At 42.4% G+C, this 26,474-nt stretch overlaps 1 protein-coding gene across 1 annotated transcript; it reads left to right on the top strand.

Moving 5' to 3' along the window:
* Window positions 1-393: 393 nt before the first annotated feature.
* On the top strand, window positions 394-22,657 carry LOC139424074 (palmitoleoyl-protein carboxylesterase notum1a-like). Its single transcript, XM_071175768.1, has 10 exons — window positions 394-1,045; window positions 11,434-11,582; window positions 18,989-19,049; window positions 19,220-19,278; window positions 19,682-19,784; window positions 20,087-20,278; window positions 21,222-21,319; window positions 21,472-21,619; window positions 21,940-21,987; window positions 22,351-22,657. Exons 1-10 carry the CDS (start codon window positions 720-722, stop codon window positions 22,655-22,657), a joined length of 1,491 nt encoding a protein of 496 aa, XP_071031869.1. The 5' UTR covers window positions 394-719.
* The last annotated feature ends 3,817 nt before the right edge of the window (window positions 22,658-26,474 follow it).

Here is a 26,474-nt window from a genome sequence, read left to right as displayed (position 1 = left end):
CTGGGTTGTTAATCTCCGGCCAGAGTTAGATTTTGTGTTGTGTATTTTTCCCCTCTTGAGTTTTAGGCTAGTGTGTAACAAGGGGCTTATTCTTACTCTATAAATGTGTGTGGAATAGGAAACAGGCATTTCAAAGTCAATAAAAAAACACCACATCAAATGAAACATCGCGGATCAAAAGAGCCAAAGCACGGACATGTTTTCCCCCTCAATAAATTAAAAGGGGGGAAGTCTGCTACGCTTGATCATGCCCAGCCCAGAGTCCTGCCCTCCTCTCTGATTGGATGACGGGTGAGAGAAGGGGGGAAAGTTTGAATAAAATTCCAGAGCATGTGATGAGTATTGTCATTTAACTCAAACCCTAAACTTGGTTCAATAGCAGTGACAGTGCGGTAGTGGTTTGAGAACAGAACAGTTTTACGGCTTCGATTAAGATCATCTAGGAAACTATTGCTTATATTTTAGACATTGTTCACATCGACCCATAGAAGCAACTTAATTGTTTTTAATAAATGCATTTAAAAAGTATTTTCCTTGATCATCTGATACAAAACAGTTAGCCTAGGTCGGAGGATAGCAGTGCAACTGTTCGAACCGTGCGTAATTCTCTGCTTCTTTTTCCAATCCAATCTCCAAACAGCAAGAATTCTTCCGAAGGAAAACCTTAAACTCGGAAACCATCAAAGGAAGACCTAAACTGCAGGTGGCTCGCGGAAAAGATGACGGCAATGAGATTGATTTCCTGGCTTTTGCTGCTGGTGTTTATGCAGTCCGGAGTTTTTGCCGCAAGAAGATTCCGAGGTGGTCGCAACCCGCAACCACGACGGACACCGCCTTCTCCCACATACCGGGACCGGGGTGACACCACGGAGAGTTTCCCTTTGGATTTCACCGCCGTCGAAGAGAACATGGACAACTTCATGACGCAGGTGAAGAACCTGGCGCAGTCCCTCTACCCGTGTTCGGCGCAGAAGCTCGACTATGATATGAAGCTTCACTTTTTGGAAAATACTTCAGTCACGTGCAACGATGGAACTCCAGCAGGGTATTGTATTCTCTTCTCATCTGATGCGTGACTTTTTTTCTTTCGTACAGTCGAGGTTTCCAGAAATCTAGCATGTTGAAAGCACAGTCCAAACATGATTGCCCATTGGATTTTGCTTATCCTTAAGTTTAAATATATATTTTTTTGTGATTGACATATCTACTTTAGATTATAGGATCAGAAAAAGGAACATGAAAACGTGTGTTATACAGATGTCCAATACAGCTGCTGTGCGTAATGGCAGCTTTTCAGCGAATATTTGCGGCCTTGCCTGGCACGTGCATAATGCGCATAGTGCTTGATTCCTGCGGGCATCTTAATCTCATGATGCAGAAGTGATCAAGATTGATATATTTTCCACATTTGGGATCCCTCTACAAGCAATGCAAATCGAATTGGTCCATTATTTTTACGTGTGCGCGACGCACCAAAATGTGTATAGAGGTTTTTTTATGTACATTGTATTTTTTAAATGAAGATAATATTGGAAAACATACCTATTCATATAAATTCAATCCCAATTTTAATGGAAAATATTATATTGATCTTTATATTGTTTTTATGTTCATCCAAACCAATGTCAAAATTACATATACATTTTTCCATGAAGGAATATAGGCTAATATTTATAAACTGTTATTCACCAATAATATGGTTGTGAGATTGACACCTATTATCTGCATAGATAAACCCAGCCATTGTGTTGCTCATTAGCCTCAGTATGGTAACATTTCTAAAATATAATTCTAAAATATATATTCTCTCTCTCTCTCTGTCTCCCTCTCTGTCTCTGTCTGCTTCTCGCTCTGTCTCTGTCTCTCTGTCTCTCTGTCTCTCTCTCTCTCTCTCTCTCGCTCTCTCTCTCTCTCTCATGTTTGTTTTCCATTAATGAGGGATAAGCAGGGGAACTAAAAGCATTTGGATATTTAACCGTGTCTGTTATTACAACAAAGACAACCAGAGGGCATAGACGTGGTTAAACCAAATGCTGAACTCAATGGCACAGTGCATGCAGAGACACTACTCAACAGGTTGCATTGGGTTAGAGCCTCCTTAGCAAAGGTAACTGCTTTTATGTTAGATTGTGTGGCTTGTGTAGTTTAATATACTATACACATGTACGAAGGCAAATATATATTTTTGCCAGACAGATCCAGATCCAGTAATATGGTATAGTATACATCTAGTCATAGATTAATATGGTATAGTATACATCTTGGTTGGTTAATATGGTATAGTGTAGTATACATCAAGTCATTGAAAGGCTAATACATACAGTATCTATTGAATACTATATATCTGTTTGTTTTTACTGTCAATGTGCCATACCCTAATTTCGAATCCCCGTATTCTTGATGTTCCATACCCTACATTCTAATCCCTGTACTCTCGATGTTCCATACCCTACATTCTAAATCCTGTACTCTCAATGTTCCATACCCTACATTCTAATCCCCGTACTCTCAATGTTCCATACCCTACATTCTAATCTCTGTACTCTCGATGTTTCATACCCTACATTCTAATCCCCGTACTCTCAATGTTCCATACCCTACATTCTAATCCCTGTACTCTCGATGTTCCATACCCTACATTCTAAATCCTGTACTCTCAATGTTCCATACCCTACATTCTAATCCCCGTACTCTCAATGTTCCATACCCTACATTCTAATCTCTGTACTCTCGATGTTTCATACCCTACATTCTAATCCCCGTACTCTCAATGTTCCATACCCTACATTCTAATCCCTGTACTCTCGATGTTCCATACCCTACATTCTAATCCCGTGCTCTCGATGTTCCATACCCTACATTCTAATCCCCGTGCTCTCGATGTTCCATACCCTACATTCTAATCCCTGTACTCTCGATGTTCCATACCCTACATTCTAATCCCCGTACTCTCAATGTTCCATACCCTACATTCTAATCCCTGTACTCTCGATGTTCCATACCCTACATTCTAATCCCTGTACTCTCGATGTTCCATACCCTACATTCTAATCCCCGTACTCTCAATGTTCCATACCCTACATTCTAATCCCTGTACTCTCGATGTTTCATACCCTACATTCTAATCCCTGTACTCTCAATGTTCCATACCCTACATTCTAATCCCTGTGCTCTCGATGTTCCATACCCTACATTCTAATCCCTGTACTCTCGATGTTCCATACCCTACATTCTAATCCCCGTGCTCTCGATGTTCCATACCCTACTTTGTAATCCCCGTGCTCTCGATGTTCCATACCCTACATTCTAATCCCTGTACTCTCGATGTTCCATACCCTACATTCTAATCCCCGTACTCTCAATGTTCCATACCCTACATTCTAATCCCTGTACTCTCGATGTTCCATACCCTACATTCTAATCCCTGTACTCTCGATGTTCCATACCCTACATTCTAATCCCCGTACTCTCAATGTTCCATACCCTACATTCTAATCCCTGTACTCTCGATGTTTCATACCCTACATTCTAATCCCTGTACTCTCAATGTTCCATACCCTACATTCTAATCCCTGTGCTCTCGATGTTCCATACCCTACATTCTAATCCCTGTACTCTCGATGTTCCATACCCTACATTCTAATCCCCGTGCTCTCGATGTTCCATACCCTACTTTGTAATCCCCGTACTCGCGATGTTCCATACCCTACATTCTAATCCCTGTACTCTCGATGTTCCATACCCTACATTCTAATCCCCGTATGTTTGATGTTCCATACCCTACATTCTATTCCCCATACTCTCGATGTTCCATACCCTACATTCTAATCCCTGTACTCTCAATGTTCCATACCCTACATTCTAATCCCTGTACTCTCAATGTTCCATACCCTACATTCTAATCCCTGTACTCTCAATGTTCCATACCCTACATTCTAATCCCTGTGCTCTCGATGTTCCATACCCTACATTCTAATCCCCGTACTCTCAATGTTCCATACCCTACATTCTAATCCCTGTACTCTCGATGTTCCATACCCTACATTCTAATCACTGTGCTCTCGATGTTCCATACCCTACATTCTAATCCCGTACTCTCGATGTTCCATACCCTACATTCTAATCCCTGTACTCTCGATGTTCCATACCCTACATTCTAATCCCTGTACTCTCGATGTTTCATACCCTACATTCTAATCCCCGTACTCTCAATGTTCCATACCCTACATTCTAATCCCTGTGCTCTCGATGTTCCATACCCTACATTCTAATCCCTGTACTCTCAATGTTCCATACCCTACATTCTAATCCCCGTGCTCTCGATGTTCCATACCCTACTTTGTAATCCCCGTACTCGCGATGTTCCATACCCTACATTCTAATCCCTGTACTCTCGATGTTCCATACCCTACATTCTAATCCCCGTATGTTTGATGTTCCATACCCTACATTCTATTCCCCATACTCTCGATGTTCCATACCCTACTTTCTAATCCCTATCACCTATATTTGTTTTATAACGAGCATGCCTGTAGATGCACAATTGGGAGGTGAATGCTATTCTAACCCACTGCAATGATGAGGGATCCATGTAATAAGGTCAGAGTGTAATACACTGCTATGGAGCACTAGCATGATGCAAGTCTGCATGTCTAGTACAGTATGTCTCGTAATATCAGATTGTTGTGCTTATACCCAACAGACAAAACACATGAAATGTGTTATGACTTAGACATATCGCTGGGCAGTAGGCTACAGTACAGTGTTTTACACGGGTCTTTAATGTCAGTGTGTGACTGGATGGAGGATGTAGATGTCTCTCACTGGATTTAGCATCCTGTATAAATCCATCAAAATAATTCAACCTGAGTGTCTCATATCCTCCATCCCAAATGGCATCCTATTCCATATATGTCCCCTATTCCCTATGGCCCCTCGTCAACAGTAGTGCACCACATAGGGAATAGGGTTCCATTTGGGACAGGCACATAGAGAGGGGCCCATCCAGCCCGTAAAGCTCTTAGCTCTTTAGGATCGCAGTGTGAGTGAGGACACAGAGCCTTTTAGATCTGGCCAGCAGGCCAGAGGTTGGCAGATGTCGTCTCTGTAATAGTCACCTTTGTGTCTATAAATAACTGGATTCTAACACTAATTCCTCCCAGCCAGTTCCTGTCCATCATTGGTTCCCTCTGTCCCTCCCTGGTTCACCCTGTCCCTCCCTGGTTCACCCTGTCCCTCCCTGGTTCACCCTGTCCCTCCCTGGTTCACCCTGTCCCTCCCTGGTTCATCCTGTCCCTCCCTAGTTCACTCTGTCCCTCCCTGGTTCACCCTGTCCCTCCCTGGTTCACCCTGTCCCTCCCTGGTTCACTCTGTCCCTCCGTGGTTCACTCTGTCCCTCCCTGGTTCCCTCTATCCCTCCGTGGTTTACCCTGTCCCTCCCTGGTTCCCTCTGTCCCTCCCTTGTTCCCTCTGCCCCTCCCTGGTTCCCTCTGTCCATCCCTGGTTCACTCTGCCCCTCGTTTGTTCACTCTTCCCCTCACTGGTTCTGTCCTGGTAGATGTTAGTTAGTGGTGTGTCTGTCCTGGTAGATGGTAGTTAGTGGTGTGTCTGTCCTGGTAAATGTTAGTTAGTAGTGTTTCTGTTCTGGTAGATGTTAGTTAGTGGTGTGTCTGTCCTGGTAGATGGTAGTTAGTGGTGTGTCTGTCCTGGTAAATGTTAGTTAGTAGTGTTTCTGTTCTGGTAGATGTTAGTTAGTGGTGTGTCTGTCCTGGTAGATGTTAGTTAGTGGTGTTTCTGCCCTGGTAGATGTTAGTTAGTAAGTGGTGTTTCTTTCCTGGTAGATGTTAGTTAGTGGTGTTTTTTTCCTGGTAGATGTTAGTTAGTGGTGTGTCTGTCCTGGTAGATGTTAGTTAGTGGTGTGTCTGTCCTGGTAGATGTTAGTTAGTAGTGTTTCTGTTCTGGTAGATGTTAGTTAGTGGTGTGTCTGTCCTGGTAGATGTTAGTTAGTGGTGTGTCTGTCCTGGTAGATGTTAGTTAGTGGTGTTTCTGCCCTGGTAGATGTTAGTTAGTTAGTGGTGTGTCTCTCCTGGTAGATGTTATTTAGTGGTGTTTCTGCACTGGTAGATGACAGTTAGTGGTGTGTCTGTCCTGGTAGATGTTAGTTAGTGGTGTGTCTGTCCTGGTAGATGTTAGTTAGTGGTGTGTCTGTCCTGGTAGATGTTAGTTAGTGGTGTTTCTTTCCTGGTAGATGTTAGTTAGTGGTGTGTCTGTCCTGGTAGATGTTAGTGGTGTGTCTGTCCTGGTAGATGGTAGTTAGTGGCGTGTCTGTCCTGGTAGATGTTAGTTAGTGGTGTGTCTGTCCTGGTAGATGTTAGTTAGTGGTGTGTCTGCCCTGGTAGATGTTAGTTAGTGGTGTGTCTGTCCTGGTAGATGTTAGTTAGTGGTGTGTCTGTCCTGGTAGATGTTAGTTAGTGGTGTTTCTGCCCTGGTAGATGTTAGTTAGTGGTGTGTCTGCCCTGGTAGATGTTAGTTAGTGGTGTGTCTGCCCTGGTAGATGTTAGTTAGTGGTGTGTCTGCCCTGGTAGATGTTAGTTAGTGGTGTGTCTGTCCTGGTAGATGTTAGTTAGTGGTGTGTCTGTCCTGGTAGATGTTAGTTAGTGGTGTGTCTGTCCTGGTAGATGTTAGTTAGTGGTGTGTCTGCCCTGGTAGATGTTACAGTGCAATGTACTACTGGTCACCTCCATAGATGTTGCAGTGATAGTGTGGTCTGCTCCATGCTACTGGTACCATCCATTGATGTTGCATTGATAGTGTGGTCTGCTCCATGCTACTGGTACCATCTATAGATGTTGCAGTGATAGTGTGGTCTGCTCCATGCTACTGGTACCATCCATAGATGTTGCAGTGATAGTGTGGTCTGCTCCATGCTACTGGTACCCTCCATAGATGTTGCAGTGATAGTGTGGTCTGCTCCATGCTACTGGTACCATCCATAGATGTTGCAGTGATAGTGTGGTCTGCTCCATGCTACTGGTACCCTCCATAGATGTTGCAGTGATAGTGTGGTCTGCTCCATGCTACTGGTCACCTCCATAGATGTTGCAGTGCTAGTGTGGTCTGCTCCATGCTACTGGTACCATCTATAGATGTTGCAGTGATAGTGTGGTCTGCTCCATGCTACTGGTACCATCCATAGATGTTGCAGTGATAGTGTGGTCTGCTCCATGCTACTGGTAACCTCCATAGATGTTGCAGTGATAGTGTGGTCTGCTCCATGCTACTGGTACCATCCATAGATGTTGCAGTGATAGTGTGGTCTGCCCCGTACTACTGGTAACCTCCATAGATGTTGCAGTGATAGTGTGGTCTGCTCCATGCTACTGGTAACCTCCATAGATGTTGCAGTGATAGTGTGGTCTGCTCCATGCTACTGGTACCATCCATAGATGTTGCAGTGATAGTGTGGTCTGCCCTGTACTACTGGTCACCTCCATAGATGTTGCAGTGATAGTGTGGTCTGCTCCATGCTACTGGTAACCTCCATAGATGTTGCAGTGATAGTGTGGTCTGCCCTGTACTACTGGTCACCTCCATAGATGTTGCAGTGCTAGTGTGGTCTGCTCCATGCTACTGGTAACCTCCATAGATGTTGCAGTGATAGTGTGGTCTGCTCCATGCTACTGGTACCCTCCATAGATGTTGCAGTGATAGTGTGGTCTGCCCTGTACTACTGGTCACCTCCATAGATGTTGCAGTGCTAGTGTGGTCTGCCCTGTACTACTGGTCACCTCCATAGATGTTGCAGTGCTAGTGTGGTCTGCCCTGTACTACTGGTCACCTCCATAGATGTTGCAGTGATAGTGTGGTCTGCTCCATGCTACTGGTACCATCCATAGATGTTGCAGTGATAGTGTGGTCTGCTCCATGCTACTGGTACCCTCCATAGATGTTGCAGTGATAGTGTGGTCTGCCCTGTACTACTGGTCACCTCCATAGATGTTGCAGTGCTAGTGTGGTCTGCCCTGTACTACTGGTCACCTCCATAGATGTTGCAGTGCTAGTGTGGTTTGCTCCATGCTACTGGTAACCTCCAAATGTAGCGTAAAATTGGGTATTCTAAGCTTAATCTTAGTTTATTATGTTATGAGTTGAACATGTCATGAAAGATTATTCCTGAGGACGAGAGTGTGAGTCAGTGTCTTGGCAAACACCACACCACTTAGCCTGCTCAACACCACACCACTCAGCCTGCTCAACACCACACCACTCAGCCTGCTCAACACCACACCACTCAGCCTGCTCAACACCACACCACTCAGCCTGCTCAACACCACACCACTCAGCCTGCTCAACACCACACCACTCAGCCTGCTCAACACCACACCACTCAGCCTGCTCAACACCACACCACTCAGACTGCTCAACACCACACCACTCAGACTGCTCAACACCACACCACTCAGCCTGCTCAACACCACACCACTCAGACTGCTCAACACCACACCACTCAGACTGCTCAACACCACACCACTCAGACTGCTCAACACCACACCACTCAGACTGCTCTGGCAGTCCTCCCTGTGATTTTATTTGTTATTTTTATGTGATTTAACTAGGCAAAACAGTTAAGAAGAAATTATTATTTACAATGACGGCCTGCCCCAGCCAAACCCTAACCCGGACGATGCTGGGCCAATTGTGTGCCGCCCTATGGGACTCCCAATCACGGCCGGTTGTGATACAGCCTGGAATCAAACCAGGGTCTGTAGTGACGCCTCCAGCCCTGAGATGCAGTGCCTTAGACCGCCGTGCCACTCGGGAGCCCCAATGATGAGATATGCTTTGCAGCCGCCAGAGTTTCCGGTCCGAGAAGCCGTCTGTCTCAGCTGCAGCCGCATCGTCGTCGGTAAAGAGGAGCGTTCAGATACCTCTGTTCCCTCTAGCTGCCTGACAAATCTCCCTTAGAAGCTAGACGTTAGCTCAGCAGGCTAACATGTCTGTTGCTGAAATAACAATCTCTGAACATCGCAGGAGCAAATAGGGAATAGAATAGCATCATGCCTGCTTGTATGGCCGACTGGGTTTGAATCCATGCCTCCTGGGTGCTACACGTCTGTGTTAGCCCTCTGAGCTAAAGCCTCGCCATCACAGAAACATTGTGAGAATCATGCCTCCTTCTAATGGTCTTTTGTAGTGTCTGCTAGTCTGATCTTGTGAAATGGTAGAAATGTTGTTGGGTGACAGAAAGTTAAAGGGATACTTTGGGATTTTGGCAATGAGGCCCTTTATCTACTTCCCCAGAGTCAGATGAATAATTGTTTATGTCTGTTTCCAGCATGAAGGAAGTTAAAGAGGTAGATTTGCACACCAAGGCTAACTAAAGTTAGCACTATGACTGGAAGTCCATGGGTATCTGTTAGCATGCTGTTGCATTGTATTAAAAGGCCTTGACAGAACTGTAGACTTATACAATTGCAGTGAATTGATGATTCTGCACTTCACTGTTGTGAGACTATGGGGATTAATTATAGCATTGCCCTCTTGTGGGCAGAGGATGAACAGATCTCCTGAAGTGAATGACTCATGCATCCAGACTGAAAAACTCTTCAGAGTGAATATTTCCTACACTACTGAGCTAAGTTCAGCCAAACCAAGCAGTAACTAACTGCCCACCGTAGTTGCTGGACCTGTGCTGAAAAGGACAACCTGAAACGAAAACATCGGACCCAGTTTTGATCAGGTTCAGATCCATAGAATTGAATAGGAAAACATTTACATTTTAGTAACATTTATATTTCAGCCGCATTTACATTTCAGCTACATTTACATTTCAGCTACATTTACATTTCAGCCACATTTACATTTCAGCTACATTTACATTTCAGCTACATTTACATTTCAGCTACATTCACATTTCAGCCACATTTACATTTCAGCTACATTTACATTTCAGCTACATTTACATTTCAGCTACATTCACATTTCAGCCACATTTACATTTCAGCTACATTTACATTTCAGCTACATTTACATTTAAGCTGTCATTTACACTTCAGCTACATTTACACTTCAGCTACATTTACACTTCAGCTGTCATTTACATTTCAGCTACATTTACATTTCAGCTACATTTACATTTCAGCTACATTTACACTTCAGCTACATTTACATTTCAGCTACATTTACATTTCAGCCACATTTACATTTCAGCCACATTCACATTTCAGTCATTTAGCAGACGCTCTTATGCAGAGCGACTTACAGTAAGTTCATTCATCTTAAGATGGTGAGACAACCTCCTATCACAGTAATAATAAGGACAACCTCTCCTCAATAAAGCAGCTATCAGCAGAATCAGTGCTGGTGAGAAGAGACAGTGTGAGTGTCAGTACCAAGAAAGACAAGGGTGTTAGTTGTTTTAATTGTTTTGGTTCAGACATCGATCTCTGTGTTTGATCTCTGTTCAGATGGTGGTTCAGGTCGTGCTGTATAATCCACTGTAGAATAGTGTTGTAGGCTCGGACTTCCTGTGACGCATCAAAGGAAGCATTCCTCTGGGTGGATGTAGTGAATATGGGTCCTGGGCAACAGAGATGTGTCTGTCTGTCTGTGTGTGTGTGTGTTTGTACAGACCTCACCATGGTTTTCATCCCTGGCTGCTGCAGGCTGCAGGCAGCACGTCATCTCCTCTCTGTTTTTCATTTCTGCATGGCCGGCACTGAGGGTAGTGGAGATTTTATCCAGCCTGAGATGGAGGGCCTATGTATGAGACCACTGTTAAAGAACGGTGACTTCAGCAGAGTAGTAACAGGGAATATGATGGTACTGCACTTCCTTATCACTGTTGCCAGCCACGGGCCGCTAGGGCACTGGTAACACCTAGAGTGCTTCCAAAATGTCATCTAATTTCCTATATAGTGGACCACAGGGCTCTGACAGGCCTAAAGTAGTGCATTAATAAGGGAATAGGGTTCCATTTGGGAAGCACACTAGTCTTCTCTTTCTCAATACTGAGGGTGGAGGAACCTGGATGAGCTCCTATCACATGGTAGGATTGTGTGTGTGTGTGTGTGTGTGTGTGTGTGTGTGTGTGTGTGTGTGTGTGTGTGTGTGTGTGTGTGTGTGTGTGTGTGTGTCCACATCATGGCTCTGTGTAACCAGCACTCAAACATTGTTTAGGTGAGTTCAACTCTGGGGGAAGTAGTTTTAGCTTATTTTTGTTAACAGAGATAAAGGTCTTCAAAATAACAAAATGTTTTGTATTCTTTGTTTACATAATATGTACATGAGGTCAGGTTTTATTCCGTTTGGCACAGTCACTGATGCCAGGAGACGGTGAGGGCAACTTGAGTGTTTCGTGTGAGGATACATGACTCTTGTCCATGGTTTGTTTGTTTGTGTTTATAAAATATTATGTTTTTCTTTCCGTTCTAGGTACTACATGAAAGAGTCCAGAGGGAGCAGACGGTGGTTGATATTCTTGGAGGGCGGCTGGTACTGCTTCAACAAAGAGAACTGTGACAGCCGATATGACACCATGAGGAGACTGATGAGCTCGTCCAAGTGGCCTCAAACCAAAACAGGTCAGAATCTCTGCCTACATTACCCGCCTGTGTCTGTCTGGCTGTTATCGTTCACCAACCCCCCACCACTACTACTCTAAGGCACAAATTAAGCCTTGTCCTGAACTGTCCTGAACTGAACTTTATGTTATTACGTATTGTTAATGTCGTCTATGTTAATACGTATCGTTAATGTTATCTTTATGTTATTACGTATCGTTAATGTCGTCTTTATGTTATTACGTATCGTTAATGTCGTCTTTGTGTTATTACGTATCGTTAATGTCGTCTTTGTGTTATTACGTATCGTTAATGTCGTCTTTGTGTTATTACGTATCGTTAATGTCGTCTTTATGTTATTACGTATCGTTAATGTTGTCTTTATGTTATTACGTATCGTTAATGTCGTCTTTATGTTATTACGTATCGTTAATGTCGTCTTTATGTTATTACATATCGTTAATGTCATGTTTATGTTATTACGTATCGTTAATGTCGTCTTTATGTTATTACGTATCGTTAATGTCGTCTTTATGTTATTACGTATCGTTAATGTCGTCTTTATGTTATTACGTATCGTTAATGTCATCTTTATGTTATTACGTATCGTTAATGTCGTCTTTATGTTATTACGTATCATTAATGTCATATTTATGTTATTACGTATCGTTAATGTCGTCTTTGTGTTATTACGTATCGTTAATGTCGTCTTTGTGTTATTACGTATCGTTAATGTCGTCTTTGTGTTATTACGTATCGTTAATGTCATGTTTATGTTATTGCGTATCGTTAATGTCGTCTTTATGTTATTACGTATCGTTAATGTCGTCTTTATGTTATTACGTATCGTTAATGTCGTCTTTATGTTATTACGTATCGTTAATGTCGTCTTTATGTTATTGCGTATCGTTAATGTCGTCTTTATGTTATTGCGTATCGTTAATGTCGTATTTATGTTATTGCGTATCGTTAATGTCGTCTTTATGTTATTACGTATCGTTAATGTCGTCTTTATGTTATTACGTATCGTTAATGTCGTCTTTATGTTATTACGATTTAATCAGTCCTCAACTGTTGGCTCAGTCATTTGGCAGGGCGGCAGGGTAGCCTAGTGGTTAGAGCGTTGGACTAGTAACCGAAAGGTTGCAAGATTGAATCCCCGAGCTGACAAGGTAAAAATCTGCCATTCTGTCCCTGAACAAGATAGTTAACCTACTGTTTCTAGGCCGTTGTTGAAAATAACAATTTGTTCTTAACTGATATGTCAGTGGAGTTAAGTTAGCTTTATAAACATTTCAGTCAGTGGAGTTAAGTTAGCTGTGAGTTAGCCTGCCATGGCGCAGGTTATTTCTGAAGGATTGGGTGCCATAAAAATGTACCTGGCTAAAAGGTGAGCCACATTTGTACGACCAGTTAAACCAAGTTTAACTCAGAGTTGACCAAAGGTACCTTCTCTAACTCCTCAAACTTGCTTCGTAGTATACCCATCTGGACTAAGAGGCATTATCTATAGGCATTATCTATATATCTTCTCCTTTGAAAATGATTTTTAGTCTGTTACAGAAAATATCAGACACTTATCTAAAGCAACCTACTGTATGGTAAGTGCACACACTCTTTTGTTGCTAGTGCCATGCTCCGACCAACTGAGCCCCACCACATGTTATAGACTGAAAATGGCTATGGGCTGTAGTGCTGTCTGTTCTGGCTCTGCACCCACACAATGAACAACGTACAGACCAGGGCCGTAACCACACAATGAACAACGTACAGACCAGGGCCGTAACCACACAATGAACAACGTACAGACCAGGGCCGTAACCACACAATGAACAACGTACAGACCAGGGCCGTAACCACACAATGAACAACGTACAGACCAGGGCCGTAACCACACAATGAACAACGTACAGACCAGGGCCGTAACCACACAATGAACAACGTACAGACCAGGGCCGTAACCACACAATGAACAACGTACAGACCAGGGCCGTAACCACACAATGAACAACGTACAGACCAGGGCCGTAACCACACAATGAACAACGTACAGACCAGGGCCGTAACCACACAATGAACAACGTACAGACCAGGGCCGTAACCACACAATGAACAACGTACAGACCAGGGCCGTAACCACACAATGAACAACGTACAGACCAGGGCCGTAACCACACAATGAACAACGTACAGACCAGGGCCGTAACCACACAATGAACAACGTACAGACCAGGGCCGTAACCACACAATGAACAACGTACAGACCAGGGCCGTAACCACACAATGAACAACGTACAGACCAGGGCCGTAACCACACAATGAACAACGTACAGACCAGGGCCTTATCCACACAATGAACAACGTACAGACCAGGGCCTTATCCACACGATGAACAAACGGACAAACTGTTGGATGTCAGTTATAAAATTCACAGGAATATATTTATCTGTGGTAATAACCAGTGTTATTGAGACAGACATCTATATAGTAATGACCAGTGTTATTGAGACAGACATCTATGTAGTAATGACCAGTGTTATTGAGGCAGTCATCTCTGTTGTAATGACCAGTGTTATTGAGACAGTCATCTATGGTAGTAATGACCAGTGTTATTGAGACAGGCATCTCTGTTGTAATGACCAGTGTTATTGAGGCAGGCATCTATGGTAGTAATGACCAGTGTTATTGAGACAGTCATCTATGTAGTAATGACCAGTGTTATTGAGACAGACATCTATGTAGTAATGACCAGTGTTATTGAGACAGACATCTATGGTAGTAATGACCAGTGTTATTGAGACAGACATCTATGGTAGTAATGACCAGTGTTATTGAGACAGACATCTATGTAGTAATGATCAGTGTTATTGAGACAGTCCTCTATGGTAGTAATGACCAGTGTTATTGAGACAGACATCTATGTAGTAATGATCAGTGTTATTGAGACAGTCCTCTATGGTAGTAATGACCAGTGTTATTGAGACAGTCATCTATGTAGTAATGACCAGTGTTATTGAGACAGTCCTCTATGTGGTAATAACCAGTGTTATTGAGGCAGTCATCTATGTAGTAATAACCAGTGTTATTGAGGCAGTCATCTATGTAGTAATGACCAGTGTTATTGAGACAGACATCTATGGTAGTAATGACCAGTGTTATTGAGACAGTCATCTATGTAGTAATGACCAGTGTTATTGAGACAGTCCTCTATGGTAGTAATGACCAGTGTTATTGAGACAGTCATCTATGTAGTAATGACCAGTGTTATTGAGACAGACATCTATATAGTAATGACCAGTGTTATTGAGACAGTCATCTATGTAGTAATGACCAGTGTTATTGAGACAGTCCTCTATATAGTAATGACCAGTGTTATTGAGACAGTCCTCTATATAGTAATGACCAGTGTTATTGAGACAGTCCTCTATGTAGTAATGACTAGTGTTATTGAGACAGTCCTCTATGTAGTAATGACCAGTGTTATTGAGACAGACATCTATATAGTAATGACCAGTGTTATTGAGACAGTCATCTATGTAGTAATGACCAGTGTTATTGAGACAGTCCTCTATATAGTAATGACCAGTGTTATTGAGACAGTCCTCTATGTAGTAATGACCAGTGTTATTGAGACAGTCCTCTATGTAGTAATGACCAGTGTTATTGAGACAGTCCTCTATGTAGTAATGACCAGTGTTATTGAGACAGTCCTCTATGTAGTAATGACCAGTGTTATTGAGACAGTCCTCTATGTAGTAATGACCAGTGTTATTGAGACAGACATCTATGGTAGTAATGACCAGTGTTATTGAGACAGTCATCTATGTAGTAATGACCAGTGTTATTGAGGCAGTCATCTATGTAGTAATGACCAGTGTTTTTGAGACAGTCATCTATGTAGTAATGATCAGTGTTATTGAGACAGACATCTATATAGTAATGACCAGTGTTATTGAGACAGACATCTATGTAGTAATGACCAGTGTTATTGAGGCAGTCATCTATATAGTAATGACCAGTGTTATTGAGACAGTCATCTATATAGTAATGACCAGTGTTATTGAGACAGTCCTCTATGTAGTAATGATCAGTGTTATTGAGACAGTCATCTATATAGTATTGACCAGTGTTATTGAGACAGTCATCTATATAGTAATGACCAGTGTTTTTGAGACAGTCCTCTATGTAGTAATGACCAGTGTTATTGAGACGGTCATCTATATAGTATTGACCAGTGTTATTGAGACAGACATCTATGTAGTAATGATCAGTGTTATTGAGACAGTCATCTATGTAGTAATGATCAGTGTTATTGAGACAGTCCTCTATATAGTAATGACCAGTGTTATTGAGACAGTCCTCTATATAGTAATGACCAGTGTTATTGAGGCAGTCATCTATGTAGTAATGACCAGTGTTTTTGAGACAGTCCTCTATGTAGTAATGATCAGTGTTATTGAGACGGTCATCTATATAGTATTGACCAGTGTTATTGAGACAGTCATCTATATAGTAATGACCAGTGTTTTTGAGACAGTCCTCTATGTAGTAATGACCAGTGTTATTGAGACGGTCATCTATATAGTATTGACCAGTGTTATTGAGACAGTCCTCTATGTAGTAATGACCAGTGTTATTGAGACAGACATCTATATAGTAATGACCAGTGTTATTGAGACAGTCCTCTATGTGGTAATAACCAGTGTTATTGAGACAGTCCTCTATGTTGTAATGACCAGTGTTATTGAGACAGTCCTCTATATTGTAATGACCAGTGTTATTGAGACAGACATCTATATAGTAATGACCAGTGTTATTGAGACAGACATCTATGTAGTAATGACCAGTGTTATTGAGACAGACATCTATGTAGTAATGATCAGTGTTATTGAGACAGTCATCTATATAGTAATGACCAGTGTTATTGAGACAGTCCTCTATGTAGTAATGACCAGTGTTATTGAGACAGACATCTATATAGTAATGACCAGTGTTATTGAGGCAGTCATCTATATAGTAATGACCAGTGTTATTGAGACAGTCATCTATATAGTAATGACCAGTGTTATTGAGACAGACATCTATGGTAGTAATGACCAGTGTTATTGAGACAGTCATCTATGTAGTAATGACCAGTGTTATTGAGACAGACATCTATATAGTAATGACCAGTGTTATTGAGGCAGTCATCTATATAGTAATGACCAGTGTTATTGAGACAGACATCTATATAGTAATGACCAGTGTTATTGAGACAGACATCTATATAGTAATGACCAGTGTTATTGAGACAGACATCTATATAGTAATGACCAGTGTTATTGAGACAGACATCTATGTAGTAATGACCAGTGTTATTGAGACAGTCATCTATGTAGTAATGACCAGTGTTATTGAGACAGACATCTATATAGTAATGACCAGTGTTATTGAGACAGACATCTATATAGTAATGACCAGTGTTATTGAGACAGACATCTATATAGTAATGACCAGTGTTATTGAGACAGTCATCTATGTAGTAATGACCAGTGTTTTTGAGACAGACATCTATGGTAGTAATGACCAGTGTTATTGAGACAGTCATCTATGTAGTAATGACCAGTGTTATTGAGACAGTCCTCTATGTAGTAATGACCAGTGTTATTGAGACAGTCATCTATGGTAGTAATGACCAGTGTTATTGAGACAGACATCTATGTAGTAATGACCAGTGTTATTGAGACAGTCATCTATGTAGTAATGACCAGTGTTATTGAGACAGACATCTATGTAGTAATGACCAGTGTTATTGAGACAGTCATCTATGTAGTAATGACCAGTGTTATTGAGACAGTCATCTATGTAGTAATGACCAGTGTTATTGAGACAGTCCTCTATGTAGTAATGACCAGTGTTATTGAGACAGTCATCTATGGTAGTAATGACCAGTGTTATTGAGACAGACATCTATGTAGTAATGACCAGTGTTATTGAGACAGTCATCCATATAGTAATGACCAGTGTTATTGAGACAGACATCTATGTAGTAATAACCAGTGTTATTGAGACAGTCATCTATGTAGTAATGACCAGTGTTATTGAGACAGACATCTATGTAGTAATGACCAGTGTTATTGAGGCAGTCATCTATGTAGTAATGACCAGTGTTATTGAGACAGTCCTCTATATAGTAATGACCAGTGTTATTGAGACAGTCCTCTATATAGTAATGACCAGTGTTATTGAGACAGTCATCTATGTAGTAATGACCAGTGTTATTGAGGCAGTCATCTATGTAGTAATGATCAGTGTTATTGAGACAGACATCTATATAGTAATGACCAGTGTTATTGCGACAGACATCTATATAGTAATGACCAGTGTTATTGAGACAGTCCTCTATATAGTAATGACCAGTGTTATTGAGACAGTCCTCTATATAGTAATGACCAGTGTTATTGAGACAGACATCTATATAGTAATGATCAGTGTTATTGAGACAGTCATCTATGTAGTAATGATCAGTGTTATTGAGACAGTCATCTATGTAGTAATAACCAGTGTTATTGAGACAGACATCTATGTAGTAATGATCAGTGTTATTGAGACAGTCCTCTATGTAGTAATGACCAGTGTTATTGAGACAGTCCTCTATATAGTAATGACCAGTGTTATTGAGACAGTCATCTATGTAGTAATGACCAGTGTTATTGAGACAGTCATCTATGTAGTAATGACCAGTGTTATTGAGACAGACATCTATGTAGTAATGACCAGTGTTATTGAGACAGACATCTATGTAGTAATGACCAGTGTTATTGAGACAGTCATCTATATAGTAATGACCAGTGTTATTGAGTCAGACATCTATGTAGTAATGACCAGTGTTATTGAGACAGTCATCTATGTAGTAATGATCAGTGTTATTGAGACAGTCATCTATGTAGTAATGACCAGTGTTATTGAGACAGTCCTCTATGTAGTAATGACCAGTGTTATTGAGACAGTCCTCTATGTAGTAATGACCAGTGTTATTGAGACAGTCCTCTATGTAGTAATGACCAGTGTTATTGAGACAGTCATCTATGGTAGTAATGACCAGTGTTATTGAGACAGTCATCTATGTAGTAATGACCAGTGTTATTGAGACAGTCATCTATGGTAGTAATGACCAGTGTTATTGAGACAGTCATCTATGGTAGTAATGACCAGTGTTATTGAGACAGTCATCTCTGTTGTAATGACCAGTGTTATTGAGACAGTCATCTATGTAGTAATGATCAGTGTTTTTGAGACGGTCTGCCTGATACAGTGAGAGGGGAAGTGCCTCTCTCTCTCAATGTGCTGTCAGGACCATCATTCATGCAGTGATTATGAGGAAGATGGTGATGTTTCTGATGGTTAATGTAATCTGTTCCCTATTGCCGTGTCGTTCCTCTCTGTAGGCACAGGGATCCTGTCTCCACTCCCAGAGGAAAACCCTCACTGGTGGAACGCCAACATGGTGTAAGGTCCAGGATTTGGTGTGTCTGTGTGTGTCTGTGTGTGTCTGTGTGTGTCTGTGTGTGTCTGTGTGTGTCTGTGTGTGTCTGTGTGTGTCTGTGTGTGTCTGTGTCCCAGTTGATCTGTATAAAGGTGTAAGAAGACCTGACACTGATGTTGTGTTTCCTCTCCAGGTTCATCCCCTACTGCTCTAGTGATGTGTGGAGTGGTGCCTCAGCCAAGACGGACCACAGTAAGACATCACTATTGGCCATACTAATGTGTGTTTGCATTTTCTAATGGAGGTCAATCAACCAAACACCCAATCAATAAATCAACCAAACACCCAATCAATAAATCAACCAATCAGCCAATACATCAATCAAACAATCAACCAACAAATCAATCAACCAAAGCAACCAATAAAACAAGCAACCGATCAGCCAACCAACCAAGAAATGAATAAATCATTCAATCAATCAATTAACTTAAAACATATTTTCCTAGAGGGAAATTGGTTATTTCATTGAGTCATCCATGATAGACATATGACAGTGTGTTGACAGTGTGTATGTTGTGTGCATTGTGTTGGTCACTCTGCACTCAATGTATTGTGTTGGTGACTGACTGTCTGTCTGCGTGCCGTCTGTGTGCAGGTGGCTACGCCTTCATGGGGTCTCTGATCATTCAGGAGGTGGTGAAGGATCTGCTGAACAAGGGGCTTGACAACGCCAAGGTTCTACTACTGGCTGGCAGCAGGTGGGTGGGGCCACATGTTGGTGTGGGTGTGTCTGTGTGTTAACGTAATGTAAATATGTTTAATGAACTGGAACTATGTGTCACTAGAGATTAGAGTAAGTGAGTGTGTGTGTCTGTTTGTACCTGTGTGTGTTTGTATCGATTCCTGTGTGTGTGTGTGTGTGTGTGTGTATGTGTGTGTGTGTGTCCATGCCTGTGTGTGTGTATCCATGCCTGTGTGGGTGTGTGTATCTATGCCTGTGTGGGTGTGTGTATCCATGCCTGTGTGTGTGTTATCTGTGTGTCTCTTCTCTACCCCACAGTGCGGGGGGGACGGGGGTCCTGCTGAACGTGGACCCTGTGGCTGAGCTGCTGGAGGGGCTGGGGCACCCTGGGATCCAGGTGAGAGGTCTGGCTGACTCGGGCTGGTTCCTGGACAACAAGCAGTACCGATCTACTGACTGTCACGACACCATCAGCTGTGCCCCCACGGAGGCCATCAAGAGAGGCATCAAGTAAGAGAGCACTCCACCACTATAGCTGCAGTCTCTGGGACCATATTCACAATCTCAAATCTCAGATTAGGGGTGCTGATATATGATCAGTTTTCCGACTTTTAGATCATATTCAATAAGATTATATGGATAGGGAGGACTGATCCTAGATCAGCACTCCTATTCTGAACTGCTATCTGAGTGGTTAGGACCAGAGTGTTTCTCATGGCCCAGTGGCCTGACCAGGATAAGCTATAGGCCCTAGTTCTACTGTACTGTGTCGCTTCATTGTTAAATGGATTGAACATATTGAACCCCCTCGCCTAAGGCTGCATTTACAGACAGCTCAATAATTGGCAAAAGATCTGATCTGATTGGGATGTTTGTGTAAACACAGCCTTAGAGATCTGATCTGATTGGGATGCTGTGTAAACGCAGCCTTAGAGATCTGATTGGGATGCTTGTGTAAACGCAGCCTTAGAGATCTGATCTGATCAGGATATTTGTGTAAACACAGCCTTAGAGATCTGATGTGATTGGGATGTTTGTGTAAACACAGCCTTAGAGATCTGATCTGATCAGGATATTTGTGTAAACGCAGCCTTAGAGATCTGATTGGGATGTTTGTGTAAACGCAGCCTTAGAGATCTGATCTGATTGGGATGCTTGTGTAAACACAGCCTTAGAGATCTGATCTGATTGGGATGTTTGTGTTAACACAGCCTTAGAGATCTGATCTGATTGGGATGCTTGTGTAAACACAGCCTTAGAGATCTGATCTGATTGGGATGTTTGTGTTAACACAGCCTTAGAGATCTGATCTGATTGGGATGCTTGTGTAAACACAGCCTTAGAGATTTGATCTGATCGGGCTTCTTCTGTAGACGCAGGCTTAGTAGCCTATTCTTCAGGTCCTATATGAACTGACACTGTACGATGTTGACCTCTGACCTCTTCTCACCAGGTACTGGGGCAGCGTTGTGCCAGAGAGGTGTAGACAGGTCCACCTGGGGGAGGAGTGGAACTGTTTCTTTGGCTACAGAGTGTTCCCCTCCATAAAGAGTGAGTGCTAGCAAAGGTTAATGAATTCATTTGTGAATTTGCACTGATATCTGTGTATATCTCTGTGTGTCAGTGTGCTCATTATGGACAGCCTGTGTATGTGTTTGTGTGTGTGTTCACTTGTGCATACATTACAACCTCCCTCCACACAGGCCCAGTGTTCGTAGTCCAGTGGTTGTTCGACGAGGCCCAGCTGACCGTGGACAACATCCATCTGACTGGTCAGCCCGTCCAGGAGGGGCAGTGGCGGTACATCCAGAACCTAGGCATCGAGCTGAGGAACACGCTCAAAGACGTCCCGTAAGCACCTGCAAACTTACAGTAACTCTTACAGCAAACTTACAGTTACTCGCAAACTTACAGTAACTCATACAGGAAACTTACAGTAACTCATACAGCAAACTTACAGTAACTCATACAGCAAACTTACAGTAACTCATACAACAAACTTACAGTTACTCTTACAACAAACTTACAGTAACTCTTACAACAAACTTACTGTTACTCTTACAACAAACGTACAGTAACTCTTACAGCAAAAGATTGACAGACAGACAGTGTGTCAAGGTTATGCTGCCAACTGTGTTCAACAAGTCTCATGTATTTGCATACATTTTCAGGGCCATGTTTGCTCCAGCTTGCCTCTCACATGAAGTCATCACAAGGAAGTAAGTATCAATCGCTCTGTCTTTCATCTTCCAACAGGGTCATGTTCAGTTGGGCACATCGTATATAAAGGTTTTACAACAGAAAACTGAAAATTGTTATTGGACACATTCATCACTTGGTTTTTAAACTTTCTTCAAACCTGGGTTGCGTTCAGTAGGGCACACCATATACAAAAAACATTTTGGAACAAAAAATGGAAATCTGTGTTGTTATTGGACAAATCTAAATAGTACCTCCACCTTTCACTGCTTTTTCCCTACTGAACACCATTCTAATTAGAGAGGGATAATTCTGTGTCAGCTAGCTGTTTATTGTGACTCGCCGTGATCTAACAGTGCCCTCTTGTGGCTGGTCTGTTACAGTTACTGGATCGACGTACAGGTCAAAGGCACCTCCCTTCCCCGAGCCCTGCACTGCTGGGACCGCAGTCTCCAAGACAACAGCCGGAACAACAAGGCCCCGCCCAAGGGCTGCCCCGTCCATTTGATTGACAGCTGCCCCTGGCCACACTGCAACCCCACCTGCCCCACCATCCGGGACCAGTTCACGGGCCAGGAGATGAACGTGATCCAGTTCCTCATGCACATGGGCTTTGACGTGCAGAAGATGGCCCAGCAGCAGGGCATGGACCCCAGCAAGCTACTGGGGATGCTGAGCAGCGGGAGCTAAGGAGACAGGAGTAAAGTCTTAGTACAGTAGACTAAACCAGGGGGCTATGGGGCCAAATCCTAACTTTGAGATCCCAGATTTTTATTTTATTTTTTTAAATACTTGTTTTAATCTCCCGTTGACATCAATGTTTGATTTAAAGGGATAGTTCACTTTTGGGGGGGTGGGGGGTTTTAGCTTATTTTTAACTTGAAGTATCCTTTTAAGCAAAATACTTGAGTTTTGTGTGGATCTCAAGGTAGGATTCGACACCAAGTCTGGTCCCCACATCTGATACCTCCAGCTCTGCTCCCCATGTTCCCTGTCCCCATCCCATTCACCTCAGCCCTAACCTCAGTCACACCTAAGGGCTACAGTCTGACCCCAACCCACCCGACAGAGCCTCTCACAACCCAGTACTGTTAGGAGTACTTGGGCAAACACTCCACATAGACAAGGCACACCTCTCTGCTACTCTCCTTAAATGATCTTTTGGTTGGAAAAGAAAAATAATAATCACGAATGTAATCCAGTTTTAAGGATGCTCATTGTTTAGTTGCTATTTGCTCTGTTTTTTTTTGTTTTATTTTACCTTAACTTTTATCCTGTGTCGGTTGTTTTTAATTGTGTCATTGTTAAAAAAAGGCAGCAATGACTTAAGGAAGTTTTTTTAAAGGAGTCTATGTAAAGTATATGAAGTAAACACAATGTTTAAGTCTGTCTAACTGTGGGTCTCTTCTAGCATAGTATTTTCTCCTCAAGTCAAGAACAGGCGCATACACACATTAAAGGTGTGGAAAGCACTGGACAAGTAGTCCTTCTCTAAGGAGGCAGTGACTGCTTCCCAAATGCCACCCTATTCCCTATATAGTGCACTACTTTTAACCAGGCACTAGGGTGCCACCAGGCACTAGGGTGCCATTTGGGATGCAACAATAACATGGAAACAACTGTGGATTATTCAGTGAGGTGAAACGTTCAGAATGTTACAGATAGAAATGGAACGAATAGATCAGACACGATTCCCAATAGGAACTTGCCAGATATCACATCTACACAACACATATCTATCTGAACGTTCTGTAACCCTTGCACCCTCCTGAACAGGGTCAGTATTTACCCCCGTCTCATCTCCAAAGCAGTGGAGGGATGGGAAAAGAGTGGAAAGAGAGAGGGAGGATGAGAAAGGAAGAATGCAGCAACCCAGCTCTCACCCCTGATCATCACCACAGCACACTGTAACAACAACAGTGTCAGACTGTTCTTAATGTGATGCTAGGCAACACATTAAACAAATCACCAGCTGGCTGACAGTTTGTTACTCTATGGCTTGATGCGGTATCATAAAGGCATAACATCACGACTGCAACCCGGAATTGACCAGTCAGATTGCGAGACCGGAAGGAACCTTTATATAATGAGCTGTAGCAATACACGTTCAGGTTCATTTGAAAACCGCAGGAATTGTATGAGGACCAATGAGAACTTTGTCACAACCACCAAAGGTAGTGATTGGGTGTCACCTATTGGCAATTGGAGGAACATCATGCAAGTTCAAACAAAGGTTTCTCATGGGGCTTCCAACTAAAGAAATGAGGATTCAGATGGTTGTAGTAGAGAAGAGTCCATTATACCGGTAACTACAGTCCTTACCTTGACACAGGTAGATATGGTTCAGATCCTAAAGCTATTGAACACAGAAACATAATTCTAGAGGAATTCTAGAGGAATTCTAGAGGAATTCTAGAGGAATTCTAAAGGAATTCTAGAGGCATTCTGATTCTATGATTGACCATAAAGTAGGATCTCATTTCCACAGCGTGCCAGTCTAGAGTTCTACGGTGCGCTCCCTGATTTGTGGTGCTCAGATGGGTCTCAGTGCTGGTGGGCCTTGATTTAGCATGTCTGGCACAATGGAAACAATAGAATAGTCCCAAAAGTGCAAGCCACTCACCCTCCCCAGCTAGCACTCCTCCACGCAGGCTCAATCAAACACTCAAAGTATCTGAAAATGAAACAAAAACTGCATGAATCCAGGTTCTGTAGGTCACTCACACAGGCCCACTAATAGTTAATCTATACCACAGTGCCAATTTATGTAGTCCTCTTTACATCTCAACAGAATCATCAGCTATACTCCTTTTTAGTCAGCCATGACAGTTTCCATGCATACAGTATATCATCGCATCAGAAGGTGAACTACACATTAGATGGGCTTTGTTGAACAACAAACTGTAGAATCAATGCAATTTCCATTCAAATGGAGAAGAACATCACATACTGGATTATTTTTGTCTGAGTGTATAGGTTTATTTTTAAATGTTCACTATTGTAACTCCTTTTCTTTATATTTTGTAATAGAAAATCACTTTTTAATATAATGATAATGTTGTATGTACTGTAATGCTCAATGTTAAGTCGTATAAACTATGTTTTAAAAGACCTCTTTCAGCAGACACCAGAGAAGGAAAGGTATTACTCATTGTCATTTTGTTCTGTAACATATTTTTTAACAGAGAAAACTCAAGCTACATTGGTCATTTACATATTTATTTTGTTATGTGAATCATATTTATAAGTGCTATATTCACAGAGAAGTGATTCTTTGTAAATTGTAAATATATTGCTGTTTTTTCTTTCTCTTTGTGTTGATTGCAAGTCTTTGTATCAGACTTTAAAGAAAGGACACATTACAATTATTTCAAAAGAAACGTTTTCTTGTTGTCTCTTTGATGTCTTCACCATTCTGCCTCAATCGACAGTACCAATAGTGGACTCCTTGACTCACACAGTACACGCACATATGTATTAGGTTAGAAACTGATAGTGTAGATGGCGTCTATTTTTAAGGTTTTACTTTCCCTACCTACCTTATTTTAAATGCACTTTACATAGCTCTGGCTAAGTGTCTGCTAAATGGTTCACATGTAGAAACTCAACATCTTATCAGGCTTTTATTTGATTTACAAATGAATTTCAATGAGTTACTATACCTTGACTGTCACATGAAACTCAATCTCAAAACTCAGCTCAAAGCTGGTAGCTACTAGTATCTCATGTATAATCATCCCTAGGACCTGTATATAACTGCTGGCCCAAATGGCAGTCTTGGGCTCTTTCCCCTGTCATTACGTTGGGGATAAATGCCAGGCAGTCTCCCAGTGAGAGACTGAGCATGATAGAGAGAGACAGAAAAAGAGAGCGAGAGAGAGAGAGAGAATGAGAACGAGAGAGTCTGACTCTAAGTAAGTTCCCTCTGTCCCAGAAACACGACTCCCCACGCTGGTGCCTGATGGGGGCGGACCTGGACATGTGGGCTCCCACCCCATTCCTCTGTGGAATATAGTCCCCTATTTATAGACCCGGCCTGGCCCATAACCCTGAGCTGGGCAGAGCAGTCATTTAAATAACTTTCCCTGGCAGCCTATGGGGCACATACTGTCATGTAGGAGAGAGAGGGTGTGTGTGTGTATTTGAGAGAGAGAGAGAACACATCAGGAGAGAGGGTGAGAGGCAGTGGGAGAGAGAGAAAGAGGGAGGGAGGGAGAGAGAGAAATAGCGTGTGAGAGAGAGACAGAGAAGAAGAGAGGGAGAAAGAGGGACACGAGACAGAGATCAGACAGTGAGGCGGACTTTTCCAGGGAGCTTAGGTCCTGGCAGTGGAAGGATTACAAGGACAGAGCTGATCAGTATTGGACATTGACAAGCCTAGTACAGCTGCCCGCATGGGACACAGGACTACAACCAGAACAACAACCTAACCCACCAGTTCTATAATGGGTTATTATCGGAGCACTCCCCCATGTTCATGTAACTGTACTGCGTTTGAATGAGCCTG

The sequence above is a fragment of the Oncorhynchus clarkii genome, chromosome 13 (genome assembly GCF_045791955.1).
Source record: "Oncorhynchus clarkii lewisi isolate Uvic-CL-2024 chromosome 13, UVic_Ocla_1.0, whole genome shotgun sequence".
NCBI classification, from domain to species: Eukaryota; Metazoa; Chordata; class Actinopteri; order Salmoniformes; family Salmonidae; genus Oncorhynchus; species Oncorhynchus clarkii.
This window is presented reverse-complemented; position numbering and strand designations above follow the sequence as displayed.

Coding starts and splice junctions, on each gene's coding strand:
- LOC139424074 (XM_071175768.1), top strand. CDS start 720: ATGACGGCAATGAGATTGATTTCCTGGCTTTTGCTGCTGGTGTTTATG. Junction 11,583..18,988: donor GTGGCCTCAAACCAAAACAG/GTCAGAATCTCT, acceptor TCCTCTCTGTAG/GCACAGGGATCCTGTCTCCA. Junction 21,620..21,939: donor AACACGCTCAAAGACGTCCC/GTAAGCACCTGC, acceptor ATACATTTTCAG/GGCCATGTTTGCTCCAGCTT.